Source organism: Solea senegalensis, linkage group LG2 (assembly GCF_019176455.1).
Source record: "Solea senegalensis isolate Sse05_10M linkage group LG2, IFAPA_SoseM_1, whole genome shotgun sequence".
NCBI lineage: Eukaryota > Metazoa > Chordata > Actinopteri > Pleuronectiformes > Soleidae > Solea > Solea senegalensis.
Window position 1 is genome coordinate 4,215,093 of NC_058022.1, and position 20,376 is coordinate 4,235,468.

General features: G+C 41.6%; 4 protein-coding genes across 4 annotated transcripts; all 4 read left to right on the forward strand.

The window, feature by feature from the left end:
- Positions 1–3,954: 3,954 nt before the first annotated feature.
- LOC122765608 (trace amine-associated receptor 13c-like) lies at positions 3,955–5,608 on the forward strand. Its single transcript, XM_044020001.1, has 2 exons — positions 3,955–4,144; positions 4,232–5,608. Exons 1-2 carry the CDS (start codon positions 3,969–3,971, stop codon positions 5,040–5,042), a joined length of 987 nt encoding a protein of 328 aa, XP_043875936.1. The 5' UTR covers positions 3,955–3,968; the 3' UTR covers positions 5,043–5,608.
- Positions 5,609–9,923: 4,315 nt separating this feature from the next.
- On the forward strand, positions 9,924–11,747 carry LOC122765613 (trace amine-associated receptor 13c-like). Its single transcript, XM_044020007.1, has 2 exons — positions 9,924–10,113; positions 10,204–11,747. Exons 1-2 carry the CDS (start codon positions 9,941–9,943, stop codon positions 11,012–11,014), a joined length of 984 nt encoding a protein of 327 aa, XP_043875942.1. The 5' UTR covers positions 9,924–9,940; the 3' UTR covers positions 11,015–11,747.
- A 1,483-nt stretch (positions 11,748–13,230) lies between these two features.
- Positions 13,231–15,150, forward strand: LOC122765612 (trace amine-associated receptor 13c-like). Its single transcript, XM_044020006.1, has 2 exons — positions 13,231–13,466; positions 13,557–15,150. The coding sequence occupies exons 1-2, from the start codon at positions 13,294–13,296 to the stop codon at positions 14,365–14,367; spliced, it is 984 nt and encodes a 327-aa protein (XP_043875941.1). The 5' UTR covers positions 13,231–13,293; the 3' UTR covers positions 14,368–15,150.
- A 125-nt stretch (positions 15,151–15,275) lies between these two features.
- LOC122765610 (trace amine-associated receptor 8a-like) lies at positions 15,276–18,888 on the forward strand. Its single transcript, XM_044020003.1, has 2 exons — positions 15,276–17,049; positions 17,140–18,888. Exons 1-2 carry the CDS (start codon positions 16,877–16,879, stop codon positions 17,948–17,950), a joined length of 984 nt encoding a protein of 327 aa, XP_043875938.1. The 5' UTR covers positions 15,276–16,876; the 3' UTR covers positions 17,951–18,888.
- The last annotated feature ends 1,488 nt before the right edge of the window (positions 18,889–20,376 follow it).

Sequence of the window (20,376 nt, forward strand, 5' to 3'; positions counted from 1 at the left end):
TCTCGGCGTTGTCATCGTTGCATTTTTGTTATGTATCTGCCCATTTTATTGTGGTACGGTGACAGGCGAGGACACCCTGCTCAGTGTGTCAAGTGATGCATCAATTATACTTCTGTTCTACTTTAACTCATTTTTAAACCCACTTATTTATGCCTTTTTCTATCCCTGGTTTAGAAAATCTATCAAACTGATTTTTACACTTCAAATACTGAAGCCCGGCTCCTCTGACTTTAAATTAATGTAAAGAGAACAGAGCTAATGAGTATTTGTCTTTTTTTTAATTACGGAGCAATAGAGAACCCCAGTGAATGGAGTAAAGTGTAGTGTAGTTAGGAAATGTGCTCATGCTAAATCCCAGCCATGTGCAAGCACAACACACGTGGGAAAGCTGAAAACCTGATGTCCTTTATTGCCTATAATGCATATTACATGTCACATATTGTCCCAAGAATTCAATACTCACAAGTTTTCTGCCCCTAAATGTCAATTTGCCCGTCTAATTCATGCTTTTGTCACTGCACTTTAGCTTTTTTAACATTATATACATATGCACAATGACTCTCTGTGACCGAGCTGTGATTTAAATAGTTTTTTTTTTTTTGCTTTTGTTTCTCCAAGATATGACTCAACAAAATCTGTGAGGGTCGGGTCATTAATACGCTCACATGCATTTTTAAGGATTTGTTCTTGATCAATTTCTCTGTGGAAATTTAAATTTAAAGTTGCTGTCAATGAAATAGGTTTGTTATGATGTGAGCCAAATCTATGTTTTGGCTTCTTTCACTGAGCTACAACAGTTGTTCTCAAACAATAAGCACTGTGAATTACACTCATCCTTGAATTTATGATCCACACTGTTTAAACTCATGTTTATTTCACAAATACCTTCATGCAAGGCCCGAAATGAATATCCTGTTTTATGTAGGTCGAGAGGTAATATATGATGTTGGTATTTTATGCACAGTACAATACATAAAAATTATCATATGAATATCATGAATAATATTCAGAGCAGTCACAATGAAAGTCAAAGTGTTGTCAGTGATGTTATGATGATGTCTGTAATATTAAGCGTGGATAATCCTGAATGAGTCTCTGCATCAGACAGCTGCGTGTGTGTGTGTGTGTGTGCACCTGGTACTCCTCAAGTTGTGGGGACCTAAACCTTTTTACACTTACATTATGGGGACCAACTACATTTTAAGGTGAAGACATGTTTTAAAGTTAGGGTGAGGTTAGGATTAATTAGACACTGGTAATTCAGTCAATGCAGTGTGCTCTGAAGTAGGGCTGGGTATGTCCTTCATCGATTTGATTCCGATTCACAAGGTCTCAATTGAATTAGATCAACAATTCAATTTGATTCAACTCTGATTTATTTAGGAATATTTCAGTTACAATATCACTCTTAGTTGGTTATGAAAACATTTTTACCAAATTAAAACATTAATTATACAAATATTCCTCACAACTTGTTAAAGTTTTATTCATAGGATAACCCCTACACACATCACATCAAGATACAACAGATCTCAAGTCAGTACAATAGGGAGACAGAACAATAGTTTGGACAAATATACTAAAAGAGATGGTGACAACGTCAATGAAAGCATGAACAGATTAGTTCAAAATTAGAGGACAGGGTTTAATTAAAGCAATTAAGAGATATAGAAGATCTAATGACCACAGATAAATGATTCCAATCATTAGGACCTTTAAACATAAATGCTTTTCTTCTTGTTGATTTCCTAATATATGGAACTGAAAAGTAAAGATAAGTAGAGTGTCTGGTCCGATAATTAGAGGTAGGTAACACAAAGTACTGTTTGAGATAAGAGGGATAGTTGAAATAAATACACTTATATATAAATTGAAACCAGTGAATCTGTCGTCTTGTATGAGGAGAGGAAAGCTGAAGAGACTGGTACATGATGAGTATGATAAGGACAGTTGAGTATAAATCTGCAGATTCTGTTACAAACTTTAGTAAGGGGGGCTTGCACACATTTAGAGGCAGAAATATACACAATGTCACAATAATCTAATATAGGAAAAATAAATTGTGTGGCCAGTTTCTTCCTGAAATTATAAGTGAAACAATGTCTGGACCTATATAACAAACTAACGCAACAATTCACTTTCTGTACAGTATGATTAATATGTGTTTTGATTGACAATGTGGGATACAGCCATACATCAAGATATTTACCTTTTCAACCTTCTGCAAAGGTGTGCCATCCTCACACACACACACACGGTGAGGACAGTATTGTACAGGAATCTGAACTGGATTTCAATTTTGAATTTTTGCTAAAAAATATAGTAACAGATTTATTTTTATTGAGAAGAAATTTGTTTTGTGAGAGCCAATCTTCGAGAATATTAAAATCAGACTGAAGGGTGGCTTGTATTTCAGATATGTCAGATTTCGAAGTGTAGATGACAGTATCATCTGCATACAGTTGTACTGAAGAGTTGGTGAAAATATGTGGTAGGTCATTAACAAATATAGAAAAGAGAAGGGGTCCCAAGGACATCTTCGGCTGGCATATGGAGAATATTTGTGTTTGCATTAACAACAGAATCCAAAGCAGTTACATTGATTTACTTTATTTAACATGATCGACACACCCCTCCGGGAGCTGCCACCGCAAACCCCTCCAACACGGAGGGGTTTCCATGTCCCACTGATCCTAGGAGTTGCCCCAATTAGGGTTACCCAAGGCAAACAGGTCCAAGGTGAGGGACTGGACAAAGAGCTATTCAAAGACCTCTGAAGAAGCAAACAAATGTACCAGACTCTACCTCACCTGGACTAGGGTCACCAAGGGGGCATGATGGCGGGCACTTGGTGTTTGGGACTTCACCCGTGGGTCCCCCTTCCCATGGGCTCGCCACCTGTGGGAGGGGCCATGGAGGTCGGGTGCAGTGTGAGGTCGGTGGTGGTCGAAGGGGAGGATCTTGGAGGTACGACCCTCGGCTGTAGATGCTGGCTCTAGGGACGTGGAATGTTACCACACAGGCAGGTAAGGAGCCTGAGCTGTGCTCAAGGTTGAGAAGTTCCAACTAGATGTAGTTGGGCTCGCCTCTACACACAGCTCCATTCTCATTGAGAGGGGTTGGACTTGTTTCCACTCTGGAGTTGCTCCTGGTGAGAGACACCGAGCAGGTGTGGGCATACTCATTGCCCCCCAGCTCAGGGCCTATACATTGGGGTTCCCTCTGGTAGATGAGAGGGTAGTCTCCCACCACCTTCAGTTGGAAGGACAGGTACTGCTGAGGATTCCTTTTTTTTCTGCTGGGGGACTTCAATGCTCACGTGGGCAATGACACTTAGACCTGGAGGGGTGTGATTGAGAGGAACGGCCCCGCGATCCGAGTCCGAGTGGTGCCTGTTGCTGGACTTCTGTGCTTGTCACCAATTGTCCACATCAAACACCATGTTCAAGCATAAGGGTGTCCATATGTGCACTTGGCACCAGGATACCCTTGATTGTGAGTCAACAATCGACTTTGTGGTTGTGTCGTTAGACCTGCGGTCAGTTGGCTCCGACCTACACATATTGTGAGGGTCTGTTGGGAACATCTGACGGAGTCCCCTGTCAGAAAGAGCCCTAATTATAAGCCCTACTACAGTATGTAAAGTGCCTTGAGATAATGTATGTTGTGATTCAGAGCTATACCAATAAAACACACCTGGCTTCTTACTATCGTTTTTCATGCCCTTTCACATGTTATATCAGATTGGCCCCAGGACCCTACGGTCATAAAATGTCTGTGTGTACTTCGACTACGATGTGATTGACAGTGGAGGTCACTGGCAAAACTGAAAAACACATGATGTCATGGTTGTGTGGAGACGATGACATGCAAACATGCTGATGGAAATAGGAGGTCCAATGAGAAAGAGATAAAGTCCACTGATTCAGACAGAAGACTGGGCAGCGTCTTGTCTTGGCCTCACTGTAATGATGCAAACCCTCGATGAAGTGGACCTCTGTTTCCCACAACTTCTCAACGCCTCCTGCAGGAAGACGGCATTGCCTCCAGCTGTGTCCATGATCACTTACATCATGCTGACGTTCATCGGTCTGCTCACTTTGATGCTCAACCTGCTCGTCATTGTCTCCATCTCCCACTTCAGGTTGTTGAATATTTCTTGTGTCTTCATTTCAGGAATGTAAAGGATTATATGACAAATAATATATATGTTACTCTCTTGCTTCTGCAGGAAGCTCCACACCCCCACCAATATCCTCCTTCTTTCTCTGGGTATCTCAGATTTTCTCGTGGGTTTCCTTATTTTCATTCAAACCTCGGCGATAGACGGCTGCTGGTTCCTCGGTGACTTTATGTGTATTGTGTATTACGTGCTGGAATACATCATCGTCTCCTCCTCGATAGGAACCATGGTCCTTATATCAGTCGATCGCTATGTGGCTATTTGTGACCCAATGCATTACCGAACCAAAGTCACTGAAAAAAGAGTTAAGATGTGTGTTTGTGCTTGTTGGGGGGGTTCGACCCTCTGTCACTGTGTGCTGCTGAGGCACAACCTGAAACAGCCAGGCAGCCTGAATTCCTGCATTGGAGAGTGTATGATCCTGATAAATAACATCTCTTTAGTCATAGACATGACTGTGTCCTTTATTGTTCCTGTCATTGTCGTCGTTGTCCTATATCTCAGAATCTTTGTGGCAGTCATCGTTCAGGTCCGTGCCATGCGAGTGCGCACGGCAGCCGGTCCTCAACAGACTTCAGTCAAAGTAAAGAAATCAGAAATGAAAGCGGCACGAACTCTCGGCATTGTTATTGTTGTGTTTTTATTATGCGTCGGCCCGTTTTTTAGCAGTGCGGTGACAGGCGAGGACATCCTACTCAATGTGTCAAGTGATGCATTTGTCATACTTTTTTTCTACTTTAACTCCAGTTTAAACCCACTGATATATGCCTTTTTCTACCCCTGGTTTAGAAAATCTATCAAACTAATTTTTACACTACAAATACTGAAGCCAGGCTCGTCTGACTTCAAATTAATGTAAAGGCAACAGAGCTGATGAGTAGTTTTTCATAATGTAGGGATCCTATAGACCAACAGAGAAATCCAGTGAACAGAGTAAGTCTAGACATAAATTAAACATAAACTGCCTGCTTAGGTGGATATTAGAATCTCTTCTATGCTTTGACCCTGAGTTTGGAAGTGTGCATATAGTGCTGCATGCAACATCCCAGCCATGTGAAAGCACAACATACGTGGGAAAACTGAAAACCTGATGTCCTTTATTGCCCATAATGCATCGTATATGTCACATATTGTGTCCAGAATGTTCTAAATATTGCACAAGTCAATTCCCACAAGTTTTCTGCCCCTAAATATCAATTTTCCCGTCTCATTTATGCTTTTATCACTGCACTTTAGCTTTTTTAACATTCTGTACATGTGCCATGACTCTCTGTGACCAAGATGTGATTTAAATAGTTGTTTTTGTTCTGTTTTTGTTTCTCCAAGATATGAGTCATACAAACGTGTGATGGTCAGTGATAATCTCTTGTGCATTTTTAAGGATGTGTTCTTGATGAATTTTGCAAAGCCGGTGTTTGTGCAAATTTTAATGTAGATTATAATGTAATTATAATGTGCGTTGTACATTTGCACTGTCACATTATGGGGATGTGTCTTCCTCATGCAGACAAACTACTTTTTAAGGTGAAGACATGTTTTAAAGTTAGGCTGAGGTTACAATTTGTATAAGGCCACTAGTAATTGAGGTCAATACAGTGTCCTCTGAAGTAGGACTGGGTTTTGCTACCAATTTCAATTTGGTCCACAATTTGATTTGATTCAACTCCATGACCCACACTGTTTAAACTCATGTTTATTTCACAAATACCTCCATGCAAGGCCCTACATTAATATCCTGTTTTATGTAGGTCGAGAGGTGATATACGATGTTGGTATTTTATACGAAATGTGCTCAAAATGTCTAGTTTTCACTTGATTTTGTTTATTTTGCAGAGTACAATACATAAAAATGATAATATGAATATATTGAATGAAATTCAAAGCAGTAACAATGAAAGTCAAAGTATTGTTGATGATGTTTTGATGATATATGTAATATTAAGCGTGGATAATCCTGAATCAGTTTCTGCATTAGACATCTGTGTGTGTGTGTGTATGTCTGTGTGCACCTGGTACTCCTCAAGTTGTGGGGACCTAAACTTTTTTACACTTATATTATGGGGACTTGTCTTCCTTATGGGGACCAACTACATTTTAAGACATGTTTTAAAGTTGGGGTGAGATTAGGATTAATTAGGCCACTAGTAATTCAGTCAATGCAGTGTCTTCTGAAGTAGGGCTGGGTATCGCCACCAATGTCCTGTATCGATTTAATTACGGTTCACAAGGTCTCAATTCAATTCGATCCACAATTTGATTTGATTAGATTCTGATTTAATAAGGAATTTGTCAGTTATAATAACACTCTTAGTTGGTTATGAAAACATTTTTACTGAATTAAAACGTTAATTATACAAATTCCAAACAACTGGCATGTGGAAAATATTTGTGTTTACACTAACAACAGAATCCAAAGCAGTAACATTAATGTACTTTTTATTTAACATGATCAACATACCCCTCCGGGAGCTGCCACCTTATCATGTTGGAGGGGTTTGTGTCACGAAGCAGCGGTTATGTTAGTTTAGTTGGTGTGGGCAGTTAGGTTTTTCAGTTTTGTTATGTCACTTCCTGTTTTATTTTGGCGATGGGTTTCCACTCTCTGTGTTCACTGTCTCTGTCTTCACCACGCCCCCTTGATTAGTAACCACTTGCACCTGGCGATAATTACCCCTGCACCTTTAAAAGCTTTACTCTCCCCTTGTCAGTGCGTCACAGATGAGTATTCAGAGAAGACCAAGTTATCGATTCAAGTGTTTGCATCTCATAGTTTCCCCGTTCATGGATGTGTTGCAGCAAGGCTGTCTTTTTGATTTCAGTTTTTCACAGCAAGTCTGTAGTTTTATTTTCTAGTTTTCGCAGCTTGGTTGTAGATTTCTTTTCTGTGATTTTGAGGAGTTTTTTGAGCCTGTTTGCTCTTTTCCTGACTTTTGTTTTGACCTCTGGTCAACTTTTAATTTTTGCTTATGAAAGCAAATAAACCTTTTTGAAACCTGCTTCTGTTCTGCTGCAATTGAGTCCAAGATCTTGAATCCCGCCATGACAGTTTGCGTGTCCCAATGATCCTAGGAGCTCAGTTGTTGTGGGCCCTGACTGGCACAGTCCAAAAAGCCAACATGGGTCCCCCTTCCCATGGACTCACTGTGAGAGCTGTGTGTGTGTATTCCTTACGTTGTACATTTGCACTGTCACATTATGGGGATGTGTCTTCCTCATGCAGACAAACTACTTTTTAAGGTGAAGACATGTTTTAAAGTTAGGCTGAGGTTACAATTTGTATAAGGCCACTAGTAATTGAGGTCAATACAGTGTCCTCTGAAATTGGTAGCAAAACCCAGTCCTACTTCAATTTGGTCCACAATTTGATTTGATTCAACTCCGATTTAAATTGGAATAATTTGGTTACAGTACCACTCTTAGTGGGAAATGAAAACATTTTTACAGAATTACTAATTATAAGCGTTACTACAAATCTATGTTTTGGTTTCTTTCACTGAGATACAACAGTTGTTCTCAAACAATAAGCACTGAGAATCCCACTCATCCATGAATGTATGACCCACACTGTTTAAACTCATGTTTATTTCACAAATACCTTCATGCAAGGCCCTACATTAATATCCTGTTTTATGTAGGTCGAGAGGTGATATACGATGTTGGTATTTTATACGAAATGTGCTCAAAATGTCTAGTTTTCACTTGATTTTGTTTATTTTGCAGAGTACAATACATAAAAATGATAATATGAATATCTTAAATGAAATTCAAAGCAGTAACAATGAAAGTCAAAGTATTGTTGATGATGTTTTGATGATATATGTAATATTAAGCGTGGATATTCCTGAATCAGTTTCTCCGTTAGACATCTGTGTGTAAGTATGTCTGTGTGCACCTGGTACTCCTCAAGTTGTGGGGACCTAAACTTTTTTACACTTATATTATGGGGACTTGTCTTCCTTATGGGGACAAACTACATTTTAAGACATGTTTTAAAGTTGGGGTGAGATTAGGATTAATTAGGCCACTAGTAATTCAGTCAATTCAGTGTCTTCTGAAGTAGGGCTGGGTATCGCCACCAATGTCCTGTATCGATTTAATTACGGTTCACAAGGTCTCAATTCAATTCGATCCACAATTTGATTTGATTAGATTCTGATTTAATAAGGAATTTGTCAGTTATAATAACACTCTTAGTTGGTTATGAAAACATTTTTACTGAATTAAAACGTTAATTATACAAATTCCAAACAACTGGCATGTGGAAAATATTTGTGTTTACACTAACAACAGAATCCAAAGCAGTAACATTAATGTACTTTTTATTTAACATGATCAACATACCCCTCCGGGAGCTGCCACCTTATCATGTTGGAGGGGTTTGTGTCACGAAGCAGCGGTTATGTTAGTTTAGTTGGTGTGGGCAGTTAGGTTTTTCAGTTTTGTTATGTCACTTCCTGTTTTATTTTGGCGATGGGGTTCCACTATCTGTGTTCACTGTCTCTGTCTTCACCACGCCCCCTTGATTAGTAACCACTTGCACCTGGCGATAATTACCCCTGCACCTTTAAAAGCTTTACTCTCCCCTTGTCAGTGCGTCACAGATGAGTATTCAGAGAAGACCAAGTTATCGATTCAAGTGTTTGCATCTCGTAGTTTCCCCGTTCATGGAAGTGTCGCAGCAAGGCTGTCATTTTGATTTCAGTTTTTCACAGTAAGTCTGTAGTTTTGTTTTCTAGTTTTCGCAGCTTGGCTGTAGATTTCTTTTCTGTGATTTTGAGGAGTTTTTTGAGCCTGTTTGCTCTTTTCCTGATTTTTCTTTTGACCTCTGGTCAACTTTTAATTTTTGCTTATGAAAGCAAATAAACCTTTTTGAAACCTGCTTCTGTTCTGCTGCAATTGAGTCCAAGATCTTGAATCCCGCCATGACAGTTTGCGTGTCCCAATGATCCTAGGAGCTCAGTTGTTGGGGGCCCTGACTGGCACAGTCCAAAAAGCCAACATTGGTCCCCCTTCCCATGGACTCACTACCATGGGCTCACCACCTGTGGGAGGAGCCATGGTGGTTGGTTGCAGTGTGAGTTGGGTGGTGGTCGAAGGCGAGGACCTTGGAGGTACAAACCTCAGCTGCAGAAGCTGGCTGTAGGGACGTGGAATGTCACCACTCTGGCAGGTAAGGAGCCTGAGCTGGTGCTCAAGGTTGAGAAGTTCCGACTAGATATAGTCGGGCTCACCTTGACACACAGCTTAGGCTCTGGAACCAGTCTCATTGAGAGGGGTTGGACTTGTTTCCACTCTGACGTTTCCCCTGGTGAGAGGAACCAAGCGGATGTGAGCACACTCATGGCCTGTACATTGGGGTTCAATCTGGCAGAGACCCCTGTCAGAAAGAGCCCTAATTATAAGCCTTATGTTGGTGCCTTGAGATAATGTATGTTGTCTTTCACTGCTATACCAATCAAACACACCTGGCTTCTTCCACGCGTTTTTCATGCCCTTTCACATGTTATATCAGATTGGCCCCTGGACCCTAGGGTCATAAAATGCCTGTGTGTACTTCAACTATGATGTGATTGACAGTGGACATCACAGACAGGGACTTTCTACTGGCCAAACTGAAAAACACATGTTGTCATGGTTGAGTAGAGACAATGACACACAAACATGCTAAGGGATATAGGAGGTCCACCAAGAAAGAGATAAAATCTACTGGTTCAGGCAGAAGACTGGGCAGCATCTTGTCTTGGCCTCACTGTAACGATGCAAACCCTCGATGAATTGGACCTCTGTTTCCCACAACTTCTCAACGCCTCCTGCAGAAAGACGGCATTGCCTCCGGCTGTGTCCATGATCACTTACATCATGCTGACGTTCATCGGTCTGCTCACTTTGATGCTCAACCTGCTCGTCATTGTTTCCATCTCCCACTTCAGGTTGTTAAGTATTTGTTGTTTCTTCATTTCAGAACTGTTAAGGATTATTCAACAAATAATAATATATATGTTACTCCCTTGCTTCTGCAGGCAGCTCTACACCCCCACCAATATCCTACTCCTTTCTCTGGCTATCTCAGATTTCCTCGTGGGCTTCCTTATTTTCATTCAAACCTCGGCGATAGACGGCTGCTGGTTCCTTGGTGACTTTATGTGTATCCTGTATTACGTGCTGGAATACATCATTGTAGCTTCCTCAATAGGAACCATGGTCCTTATATCAGTCGATCGCTATGTGGCTATTTGTGACCCAATGCATTACCGAACCAAAGTCACTGAAAAAAGAGTGAAAATGTGTGTTTGTGCTTGTTGGGGGTGTGCGACCCTCTGTCACTGTGTGCTGCTGAGGCACAACCTGAAACAGCCAGGCAGCCTGAATTCCTGCAGTGGAGAGTGTGTCATTCTGATAAATAACATCTCTTTAGTCATAGACATGACTGTGTCCTTTATAGGTCCTGTCATTGTCGTCGTCGTCCTGTATCTCAGAATCTTTGTGGCAGTCATTGTTCAGGTCCGTGCCATGCGAGTGCGCACGGCAGCCGGTCCTCAACAGAGCTCAGTGAAAGTAAAGAAATCAGAAATGAAGGCGGCACGAACTCTCGGCGTTGTTATTGTTGTGTTTTTATTATGTGTCGGCCCGTTTTTTAGCAGTGCGGTGACAGGCGAGGACATCCTGCTCAATGTGTCAAGTGATGCATTTGTCATACTTTTTTTCTACTTTAACTCCAGTTTAAACCCACTGATATATGCCTTTTTCTATCCTTGGTTTAGAAAATCTATCAAACTAATTTTTACACTACAAATACTGAAGCCCGGCTCCTCTGACTTCAAATTAATGTAAAGAGAACGGAGCTGATGAGTAGTTTTTCATAATGTAGGGATCCTATAGACCAATAGAGAAACCCAGTGAACAGAGTAAAGTCTAGACATAAATTAAACACAAACTGTCTGCTTAGGTGGACTTTAGAATCTCTTCTATGCTTTGACTGTGAGTTTGGAAGTGTGCACATAGTGCTGCATGCAACATCCCAGCCATGTGCAAGCACAACACACGTGGAAAAACTGAAAACCTGATGTCCTTTATTGCCTATAATGCATCATATACAATATGTCAATTATTGTGTAGAGAATATGTTATAAATATTGCACAAGTCAATTTCCATAAATGTTCTGTCCCTAAATGTCAATTTTACACTCTCATTCATGCTTTTATCACTGCACTTTAGTTTTTTTAACATTCTGTACATGCACCATGACTCTCTGTGACCAAGCTGTGATTTAAATAGTGGTTTTTGTTCTATTTCTGTTTCTCCAAGATATGACTCAGCAAAATGTGTGAGGGTCATTGATAATCTCTTGTGCATTTTTAAGGATGTGTTCTTGATGAATTTTGCAAAGCCGGTGTTTGTGCAAATTCATATTAGGACCTTTTTGTTTGTTCACTGCGGAAATGATGAAATTTAAAGTTGCTGTCAGACAAATACTTTTGTAATGATGTGTGCCATATCTATCATGTTTTGGCTTCTATCACTGAGCTACAACAGTTGTTCTCAAAAAATAAAAACTGACACTCATGCATGAAATTATGACCCAAACTGTTTAAACTCATGTTTATTTCACAGGTACCTTCATGCAAGAGCTAAGTGATAGGCCTTAAATTAATATCCTGTTTTATTTTAGTCGATAGGTGATAAACTATGTTGGTAGTGAATCCAAAATATGCTTTAAATGTCTAGTATTCACTTTATTTTAAATATTTTGCACAGTACAATACATAAAAATGTGGGGAGCTTGTTTGCACTGTCACATTATGGGAACTTGTCTTTCTTATGCAGACAAACTACTTTTTAAGGTGAAGTCATGTTTTAAAGTTAGGCTGAGGTTATGATTAGTATAAGACCACTAGTAATTCAGTCAATGCAGTGTCCTCAGAGGTAGGGCCGGGTATCGCTACCAATATCGATAGAAACGACGATATGATTTGATTCAATTCCGATTTAATTAGGAATATTTCAGTTACAATACCATTCTTAGTGGGAAATGAAAACATTTTTTTACAGAATTAATATGTTAATTATACAAATATTCCTCACAACTGGTATATGGATAATATTTAATAACAGAAACCAAAGCAGTTACATTAATGTACTTTTTAAAGTACCAAGCGGATGTGGGCACACTCATTGCCCCCTGGCTCAAGGCCTGTACGTTGGGGTTCACTCTGGTACACGAGAGGGTCGTCTCCCTCGACCCGAAGGTGGAGGGACGGGTACTAACTGGGTACGGGTATTAACTGCTGTTTGTGCCTATGCACGGAACAGCTGTTCAGAGTACCCACCCTTTTTTGGAGTCTCTGGAGATGGTGCTAGAAAGTGCTCCTGGTGAGGATTCCTTTGTTCTGCTGGGGACATTAATGCTCACATGAGCAATGACAGTGAGACAGTGCTTTGTTGCTGGACTTCTGTGCTTGTCACCGTTTGTCCCCAACAAACACCATGTCCAAGCATAAGGGTGTCCATATGTGCACTTGGCACCAGGATACCCTTGGTTGTGAGTCAATAATCACCTTTGTGGTTGTGTCTTCAGACCTGTGGCCATATGTCTTGGACACTCGGGTGAATAGAGGGGCGGAGCTGTCAACTGATCACCACCTGGTGGTCAGGGGAGGATGCCAGTCAGGCCTGGCAGACCTAAACAGATTGTGAGGTTCTGTTGGGAAAATCTGGCAGAGTCGCCTGTCAGAAAGAGCCCAAACTATAAGCTTTACTACAGTATGTAAAGTGCCTTGAGATAATGTATGTTGTGATTCAGTGCTATACCAAACACACCTGGCTTCTTCCGCTCGTTTTTTATGCCCTTTCACGTGTTATATCAGATTGGCCCTTGGTCCCTACGGCCATTCAATGCCTACGTGTACTTCGACTATGATGTGATTGACAGTAGATGTCACAGACTGGGATATTTTACTGGCCAAACTGCAAAACACATGATGTCATGGTTAAGTAGAGATGATGACATGCAAACAAGCTAAGGGAAATAGGAGGTCCACCGAGAAAGAGATAAAATCCACTGCTTCAGGCAGAAGACTGGGCAGTGTCTTGTCTTGGCCTCACTGTAACGATGCAAACCCTTGATGAAGTGGACCTCTGTTTCCCACAACTTCTCAATGCCTCTTGCAGGAAGAGGGCATTGCCTCCGGCTGTGTCCATGATCGCTTGCATCATGCTGACGTTTATTGGTCTGCTCACTGTGATGCTCAACCTCATCGTCATTGTCTCCATCTCCCACTTCAGGTTGTTAAGTATTTGTTGTTTCTTCATTTCAGAAATGTTAAGGATTATACAACAAATAATAATATGTATGTTACTCCCTTGCTTCTTCAGGAAGCTCCACACCCCCACCAATATCCTTCTCCTTTCTCTGGGTATCTCAGATTTTCTCGTGGGCTTCCTTATTTTCATTCAAACCTCGGTGATAGATGGTTGTTGGTTCCTCGGTGACTTCATGTGTCTTCTGTATCATGTGCTGATGTACATCATAGCCTCTTCCTCGATAGGAACCATGGTCCTCATATCAGTCGATCGCTATGTGGCTATTTGTGACCCAATGCATTACCGAACCAAAGTCTCTGAAAAAAGAGTTAAGATGTGTGTTTGTGCTTGTTGGGGGTGTGCGACCCTCTGTCACTGTGTGCTGCTGAGGCACAACCTGAAACACCCAGGCAGCCTGAATTCCTGCATCGGAGAGTGTGTCATTCTAATCAATAACATCTCTTCAGTCATAGACATGACTGTGTCCTTTATAGGTCCTGTCATTGTCGTCGTCGTCCTTTATCTCAGAGTCTTTGTCGTGGTCATCGTTCAGGTCCGTGCCATGCGATTGCGCACGGCAGCTGATCCTCAACAGAGCTCAGTCAAAGTAAAGAAATCAGAAATGAAAGCGGCGCGGACTCTCGGCGTTGTTATTGTTGCGTTTTTATTATGCATCTGCCCGTTTTATAGTGTTACGGTAACAGGCAAGGACACCCTGCTCAGTGCATACAATGATGCATTTATTATACTTATGGTCTACTTTAACTCCTGTTTAAACCCACTGATATATGCCTTTTTCTATCCTTGGTTTAGAAAATCTATCAAACTAATTTTTACACTACAAATACTGAAGCCTGGCTCTTCAGACTTCAAATTAATGTAAAGACAACGGTGCTGATGAGTAGTTTTTCATAATGTAGGGATCCTACAGACCAATAGAGAAACCCAGTGAACAGAGTAAAGCCTAGTCATAAACTAACTTTAAACTGTCTGCTTTGGTGGACTTTAGAATCTCTTCTATGCCTTGACCCTGAGTTTGGAAGTTTGCGCATAGTGCTGCATGCAACATCCCAGCCATGTGCAAGTACAACACGTGGGAAAACTGAAAACCTGATGTCTTTTATTGCCTATAATGCATCATATATGTCACATATTGTGTCCAGAATATGTTTTACATATTGCACAAGTCAATTCCCACAAGTTTTCTGCCCCTAAATGTCAATTTTCCCTTCCTATTTATACTTTTATCATTGCACTTTAGCTTTTGTAACATTCTGTACATGCACCATGACTCTCTGTGACCAAGCTGTGATTTAAATAGTTGTTTTTGTTCTGTTTTTGTTTCTCCAAGATATGACTCAGTAAAATGTGTCATTGTCATTGATAATCTCTTGTGCATTTTTAAGGATGTCTTCTTGATGAATTTTGCAAAGCTGGTGTTTGTGCAAATTAATATTAGGACCTATTAGGTACCTTCATGCAAGAGCTAAGTGATATGGCCTTAAATTAATATCCTGTTTTATTTAAGTCGATAGGTGATAAACTATGTTGGTATTTCACACGAAATGTGCTTTAAATGTCTAATTTTCACTTAATTTTAAACATTTTGCACAGTACAATACATAAAAATTATGATGTGAATATATTAAATTCAATGCAGTCACAATGAAAACCAAAGGGTGATGACGTTACAGTGATATCTGTAATATTAAGCGTGAATTATCCTGAATGAGTCTCTGCATCAGAGCGCTGTGTGTGTGTGTGTGTGTGTGTGTGTGTGTACCTGGTATTCCTCATGTTGTGGGGACCCTGTTTGCACTGTCACATTATGGGGACTTGTCGTCCTTATGCAGACAAACTACTTTTTAAGGTGAAGACATGTTTTAAAGTTAGGCTAAGGTTATGATTAGTATAAGACCACTAGTAATTCAGTCAATGCAGTGTCCTCAGAGGTAGGGCTGGGTATCGCTACCAATATCGATTTGATTCAATTCCAATATAAACTGGAATATTTCAGTTACAATACCACTCTTAGTGGGAATTGAAAACATTTTTTTACGGAATTAATATGTTACTTATACAAATATTCCTCACAACTGGCATAGAATATTTAACAACAGAATCCAAAGCAGTTACATTAATATACTTTTTATCTAACGTGACCAGCACACCCCTCCAGGAGCCACCACCTTATCAAGGTGGAGAGGTTTGCATGTCCCAATGATCCTAGGAGCTAAGTTGTCGGGGGGCTTTATGCCCCTGGTAAGGTTACCCAAGGCATACAGGTCCAAGGTGAGGGACCGCACTCTACCTTGCCTGGATGACGGTCACCGGGGGGCCTGATGGCCAGCACCTGGTGTTTGGGCCTGCAACCATGGGACACGGCCAGGCACAATCCAAAGACGCAACATGGGTCCCCCTTCCAATGGGCTCACCACCTTTGGGAGGGGCCATGGGGGTTGGGTGCACTGTGAATTGGGTGGTGGTCGAGGCGAGGACATTCCTCACCTGCAGAAGCTGGCTCAAGAGACGTGGAATGTCACCACTCTGGCAGGCAAGGAGCCTGAGCTGGTGCTCAAGGTTGAGAAGTTCTGACTAGATATAGTTGGACTCGCCTTGACACACAGCTTGGGCTCTGGAACCAGTCTCACTGAGAGGGGTTGGACTTGTTTCCACTCTGACGTTTCCCCTGGTGAGAGGAACCAAGCAGGTGTGGGCATACTCATTGCCCCTGGGCTCGGTGCCTGTACATTGGGATTCACTCTGGTAGATGAGAGGGTAGCCTCCCATCCACATTCGGGTGGAGGGGATGGGTACTAACTGTTGTTCGTGCCTATGCATGGAACAGCTGTTCAGAGTACCCACCCTTTTTGGAGTTCCTGGAGGTGGTGCTAGAAAGGAATCCTACTGCTGAGGATTCCTTTGTTCTGCTGGGGACTTCAATGCTCACGTGGGCAATGACAGTGAGACCTGGAGGGGTGTGACTGGGAGGAACGGCAACGTGATCCGAGCCCGAATGGTGCTTTGTTGCTGGACTAGTACAGTATGTAAAGTGCCTTGAAAAAATGTATGTTGTGATTCAGTGCTATACCAATCAGACACGCCTGGCTTCTTCCGCATGTTTTTTCATGCCCTTCCACATGTTATATCAGATTGGCCCCTGGACCCTATGGTCATTAAATGCCTGTGTGTACGACTATGATGTGATTGACAGTGGACCTCACAGACGGGGTTATTTTACTGGCCAAACTGAAAAACACGTGATGTCATGGTTGAGTAGAGACGATGAAACAAACATGCTGAGGAAAATAGGAGGTCCACCGAGAAAGAGATAAAATCCACTGCTGCAGGCAGAAGACTGGGCAGTGTCTTGTCTTGGCCTCACTGTAACGATGCAAACCCTCGATGAAGTCGACCTCTGTTTCCCACAACTTCTCAACGCCTCCTGCAGGAAGACAGCATTGCCTCCGGCTGTGTCCATGCTCAGTAAGATCATGCTGACGTTCATCGGCATGCTCACTGTGATTCTCAACCTGCTCGTCATTGTCTCCATCTCCCACTTCAGGTTGTTAAATATTTCCAGTGTCTTCATTTTGTGAATGTAAAGGATTATACAACAAAGGATAATATGTATGTTATTCTCTTGCTTCTGCAGGCAGATCTACACCCCCACCAACATCATCCTACTTTCTCTGGGTATCTCAGATTTCCTAGTGGGCTTCCTTATTTTCATTCAAACCTCTGCGATAGACGGCTGTTGGTTCCTCGGTGACTTCATGTGTCTTCTGTACTACGTGCTGGAATACATCATCACCGCTTCCTCGATAGGAACCATGGTCCTAATATCAGTCGATCGCTATGTGGCTATTTGTGACCCAATGCATTACCGAACCAAAGTCTCTGAAAAAAGAGTTAAGATGTGTGTTTGTGCTTGTTGGGGGGGTTCAACCCTCTGTCACTGTGTGCTGCTGAGGAACAACCTGAAACAGCCAGGCAGCCTGAATTCATGCATCGGAGAGTGTGTCCTGCTAATCAATAACATCTCTTTAGTCATAGAAATGAATGTGTCCTTTGTTGGTCCTGTCATTGTCGTCATCGTCCTGTATCTCAGAGTCTTTGTGGTTGTTATCGCTCAGGTCCGTGCCATGAGAGTGCACACGGCAGCTGGTCCTCAACAGAGCTCAGTCAAAGTAAAGAAATCAGAAATGAAAGCGGCACGGACTCTCGGCGTTGTCATCGTTGCGTTTTTGTTATGCATCTGCCCGTTTTATTGTGGTACGGTGACAGGCGAGGACATCCTGCTCAGTGTGTCAAGTGATGCATCAATTAGACTTCTGTTCTACTTTAACTCGTTTTTAAACCCACTGATATATGCTTTTTTCTATCCCTGGTTTAGAAAATCTATCAAACTGATTTTAACACTTCAAATACTGAAGCCCGGCTCCTCTGACTTTAAATTAATGTAAAGAGAACGGAGGTGATGAGAATTTTTTATTTTTTTTTATTTTCAAATGTTGGGATCTTACAGAGCAATAGAGAAATGCAGTGAACAGAGTAAAGTTTAGTGCTGCATGCAAAATCCCAGCCATGTGCAGCACAACACACGTGGGAAGCCTGAAAACATGATGTCTTTTATTGCCTATAATGCATAATATATGTCACATATTGTGCTAAGAATATGTTATAGATATTGCACAAGTTAATTCCCACAAGTTTTCTGCCCCTAAATGTCAATTTCTCTGTCTCATTTATACTTTTATCATTGCTTTTTAACATTATATACATATGCACAATGACTCTCTGTGACCGAGCTGTGATTTAAATAGTTGTTTTTTTTCTGCTTTTGTTTCTCCAAGATGTGACTCAGCAAAATCTGTGAGGGCCGGGTCATTAATAATCTCACATGCATTTTTAAGGATTTGTTCTTGATGAATTTTGTAAAGCTTGTGTTTGTGCAAATTAAAATTAGGAACTTTTTGTTGGTTTTCTGTGGAAATTTGAATTTAAAGTTGCTGTTAGTAAAAAAATTTTATGATGTGAGCCAAATCTATGTTTTGGCTTCTTTCACTGAGCTACAACAGTTGTTCTCAGACAACAAGCACTGAGAATCCCACTCATCCATGAATTTAAGACCCACACTGTTTAAACTCATGTTTATTTTGCAAATACCTTCATGGAAGGCCCTAAATGAATATCCTGTTTTATATAGGTCGAGAGGTGATGTACGATGTTGGTATTTTATAAGAAATGTGCTTAAAATGTCTAGTTTTCACTTGATTTTGTTTATTTTGCACAATACAATACATAAAAATTATGATATGAATATCTTGAATTAAATTCAGAGCAGTCACAATGTCAAAGTGTTGTTGATGATGTCTGTAATATAAACTTGGATAATCCTGAATGAGTCTCTGCGTCAGACAGCTGTATGTGTGTGCACCTGGTACTCCTCAAGTTGTGGGGACCTAAACTTTTTTACACTTACATTATCAGGGTTTGTCTTCCTTATGGGGATCAACTACATTTTAAGGTGAGGACATGTTTTAAAGTTAGGCTGAGGTTAGGATTAGGATTAGGCCACTAGTAATTTATTCAATGCAGTGTCCTCTGAAGTAGGGCTGGGTATCACCACCAAAAGCCTAAATTGATTCGATTACGATTCACAAGGTCTCAATTAAATTCGATTCACTATTTAATTTGATTCAATTCCGATTTAATTAGGAATATTTCAGTTATAATACCACCCTTAGTTGGTTATGGTTGGTTACATTTTTACAGAATTTAAACAAGAATTATACAAATATTCCTCACAACTAGCATATGGATAATATTTGTGTTTGCATTAACAACAGAATCCAAAGCAGTTACATTCATGTACATTTTATTTAACATGATCAACACACCCCTCCGGGAGCTGCCACCTTATTGTGTTGGAGGGGTCACCGGGGGGCATGATGGCGAGCACTTGGTGTTTGGGCCTGCACCCATGGGGCCCTGACAGGCACAGTCCAAAAAGCCAACATGGGTCCCCCTTCCCATGGGCTCACTACCTGTGGGAGGGGCCATGGACGTTGGGTGCAGTGTGAGTTGGGTGGTGGTCAAAGGCGAGGACCTTGGAGGTACGAACCTCGGCTGCAGAGGCTGGCTCTTGGGACGTGGAATGTCACCACTCTGGCAGGTAAGGAGCCTGAGCTGGTGCTCAAGGTTGAGAAGTTCCGACGAGATATAGTCGGGTTCACCTTGACACAAAGCTTAGGCTCTGGAACCAGTCTCATTGAGAGGGGTTGGACTTGTTTCCACTCCGAAGTTTACCCTGGTGAGAGGAACCAAGCGGATGTGGGCACACTCATTGCCCCCCGGGTCAGGGCCTGTACATTGGGGTGGGTGGACGGGTTATAACTGCTGTTTGTGCCTGCACTGAACAGCTGTTCAGAGTACCCAACCTTTTTGGAGTCCCTGGAGATGGTGCGAGTAAGTGCTCCTGCTGAGGATTCCTTTGTTCTGCTGGGGACTTCAATGCTCACGTGGGCAATGACAGTGAGACCTAGAGGGGTGTGATTGGGAGGAACGGCCCCATGAACTAAGCCCGAGTGGTGCTTTTTTGCTGGAATCTATGCTTATCACTGATTGTCCATAACAAACACCATGTTCAAGCATAAGGGTGTCCATATGTGCACTTGCCACCAGGATACCCTAGGTTGTGAGTCAATAATCGACTTTGTGGTTGTGTTGTCAGACCTGTGGCCATATGTCTTGGACACTTGGCTGAATAGAGGGGCGGGCTGTCAACTAATCACCACCTGGTGGTCAGTTGGTTCCGATGGCAGGGTAGGATGCCAGTCCGGCCTGGCAGACCTAAACATATTGTGAGGGTTTTTTTAGGGTTCTAATT

Bases quoted from the DNA above. Each gene is read 5' to 3' on its own strand.
- LOC122765613 (XM_044020007.1), top strand. From the start codon at position 9,941: ATGCAAACCCTCGATGAATTGGACCTCTGTTTCCCACAACTTCTCAAC. The intron at 10,114-10,203 runs GTTGTTAAGTAT...TTGCTTCTGCAG, and splicing joins GTTTCCATCTCCCACTTCAG to GCAGCTCTACACCCCCACCA.
- LOC122765608 (XM_044020001.1), top strand. From the start codon at position 3,969: ATGATGCAAACCCTCGATGAAGTGGACCTCTGTTTCCCACAACTTCTC. The intron at 4,145-4,231 runs GTTGTTGAATAT...TTGCTTCTGCAG, and splicing joins GTCTCCATCTCCCACTTCAG to GAAGCTCCACACCCCCACCA.
- LOC122765612 (XM_044020006.1), top strand. From the start codon at position 13,294: ATGCAAACCCTTGATGAAGTGGACCTCTGTTTCCCACAACTTCTCAAT. The intron at 13,467-13,556 runs GTTGTTAAGTAT...TTGCTTCTTCAG, and splicing joins GTCTCCATCTCCCACTTCAG to GAAGCTCCACACCCCCACCA.
- LOC122765610 (XM_044020003.1), top strand. From the start codon at position 16,877: ATGCAAACCCTCGATGAAGTCGACCTCTGTTTCCCACAACTTCTCAAC. The intron at 17,050-17,139 runs GTTGTTAAATAT...TTGCTTCTGCAG, and splicing joins GTCTCCATCTCCCACTTCAG to GCAGATCTACACCCCCACCA.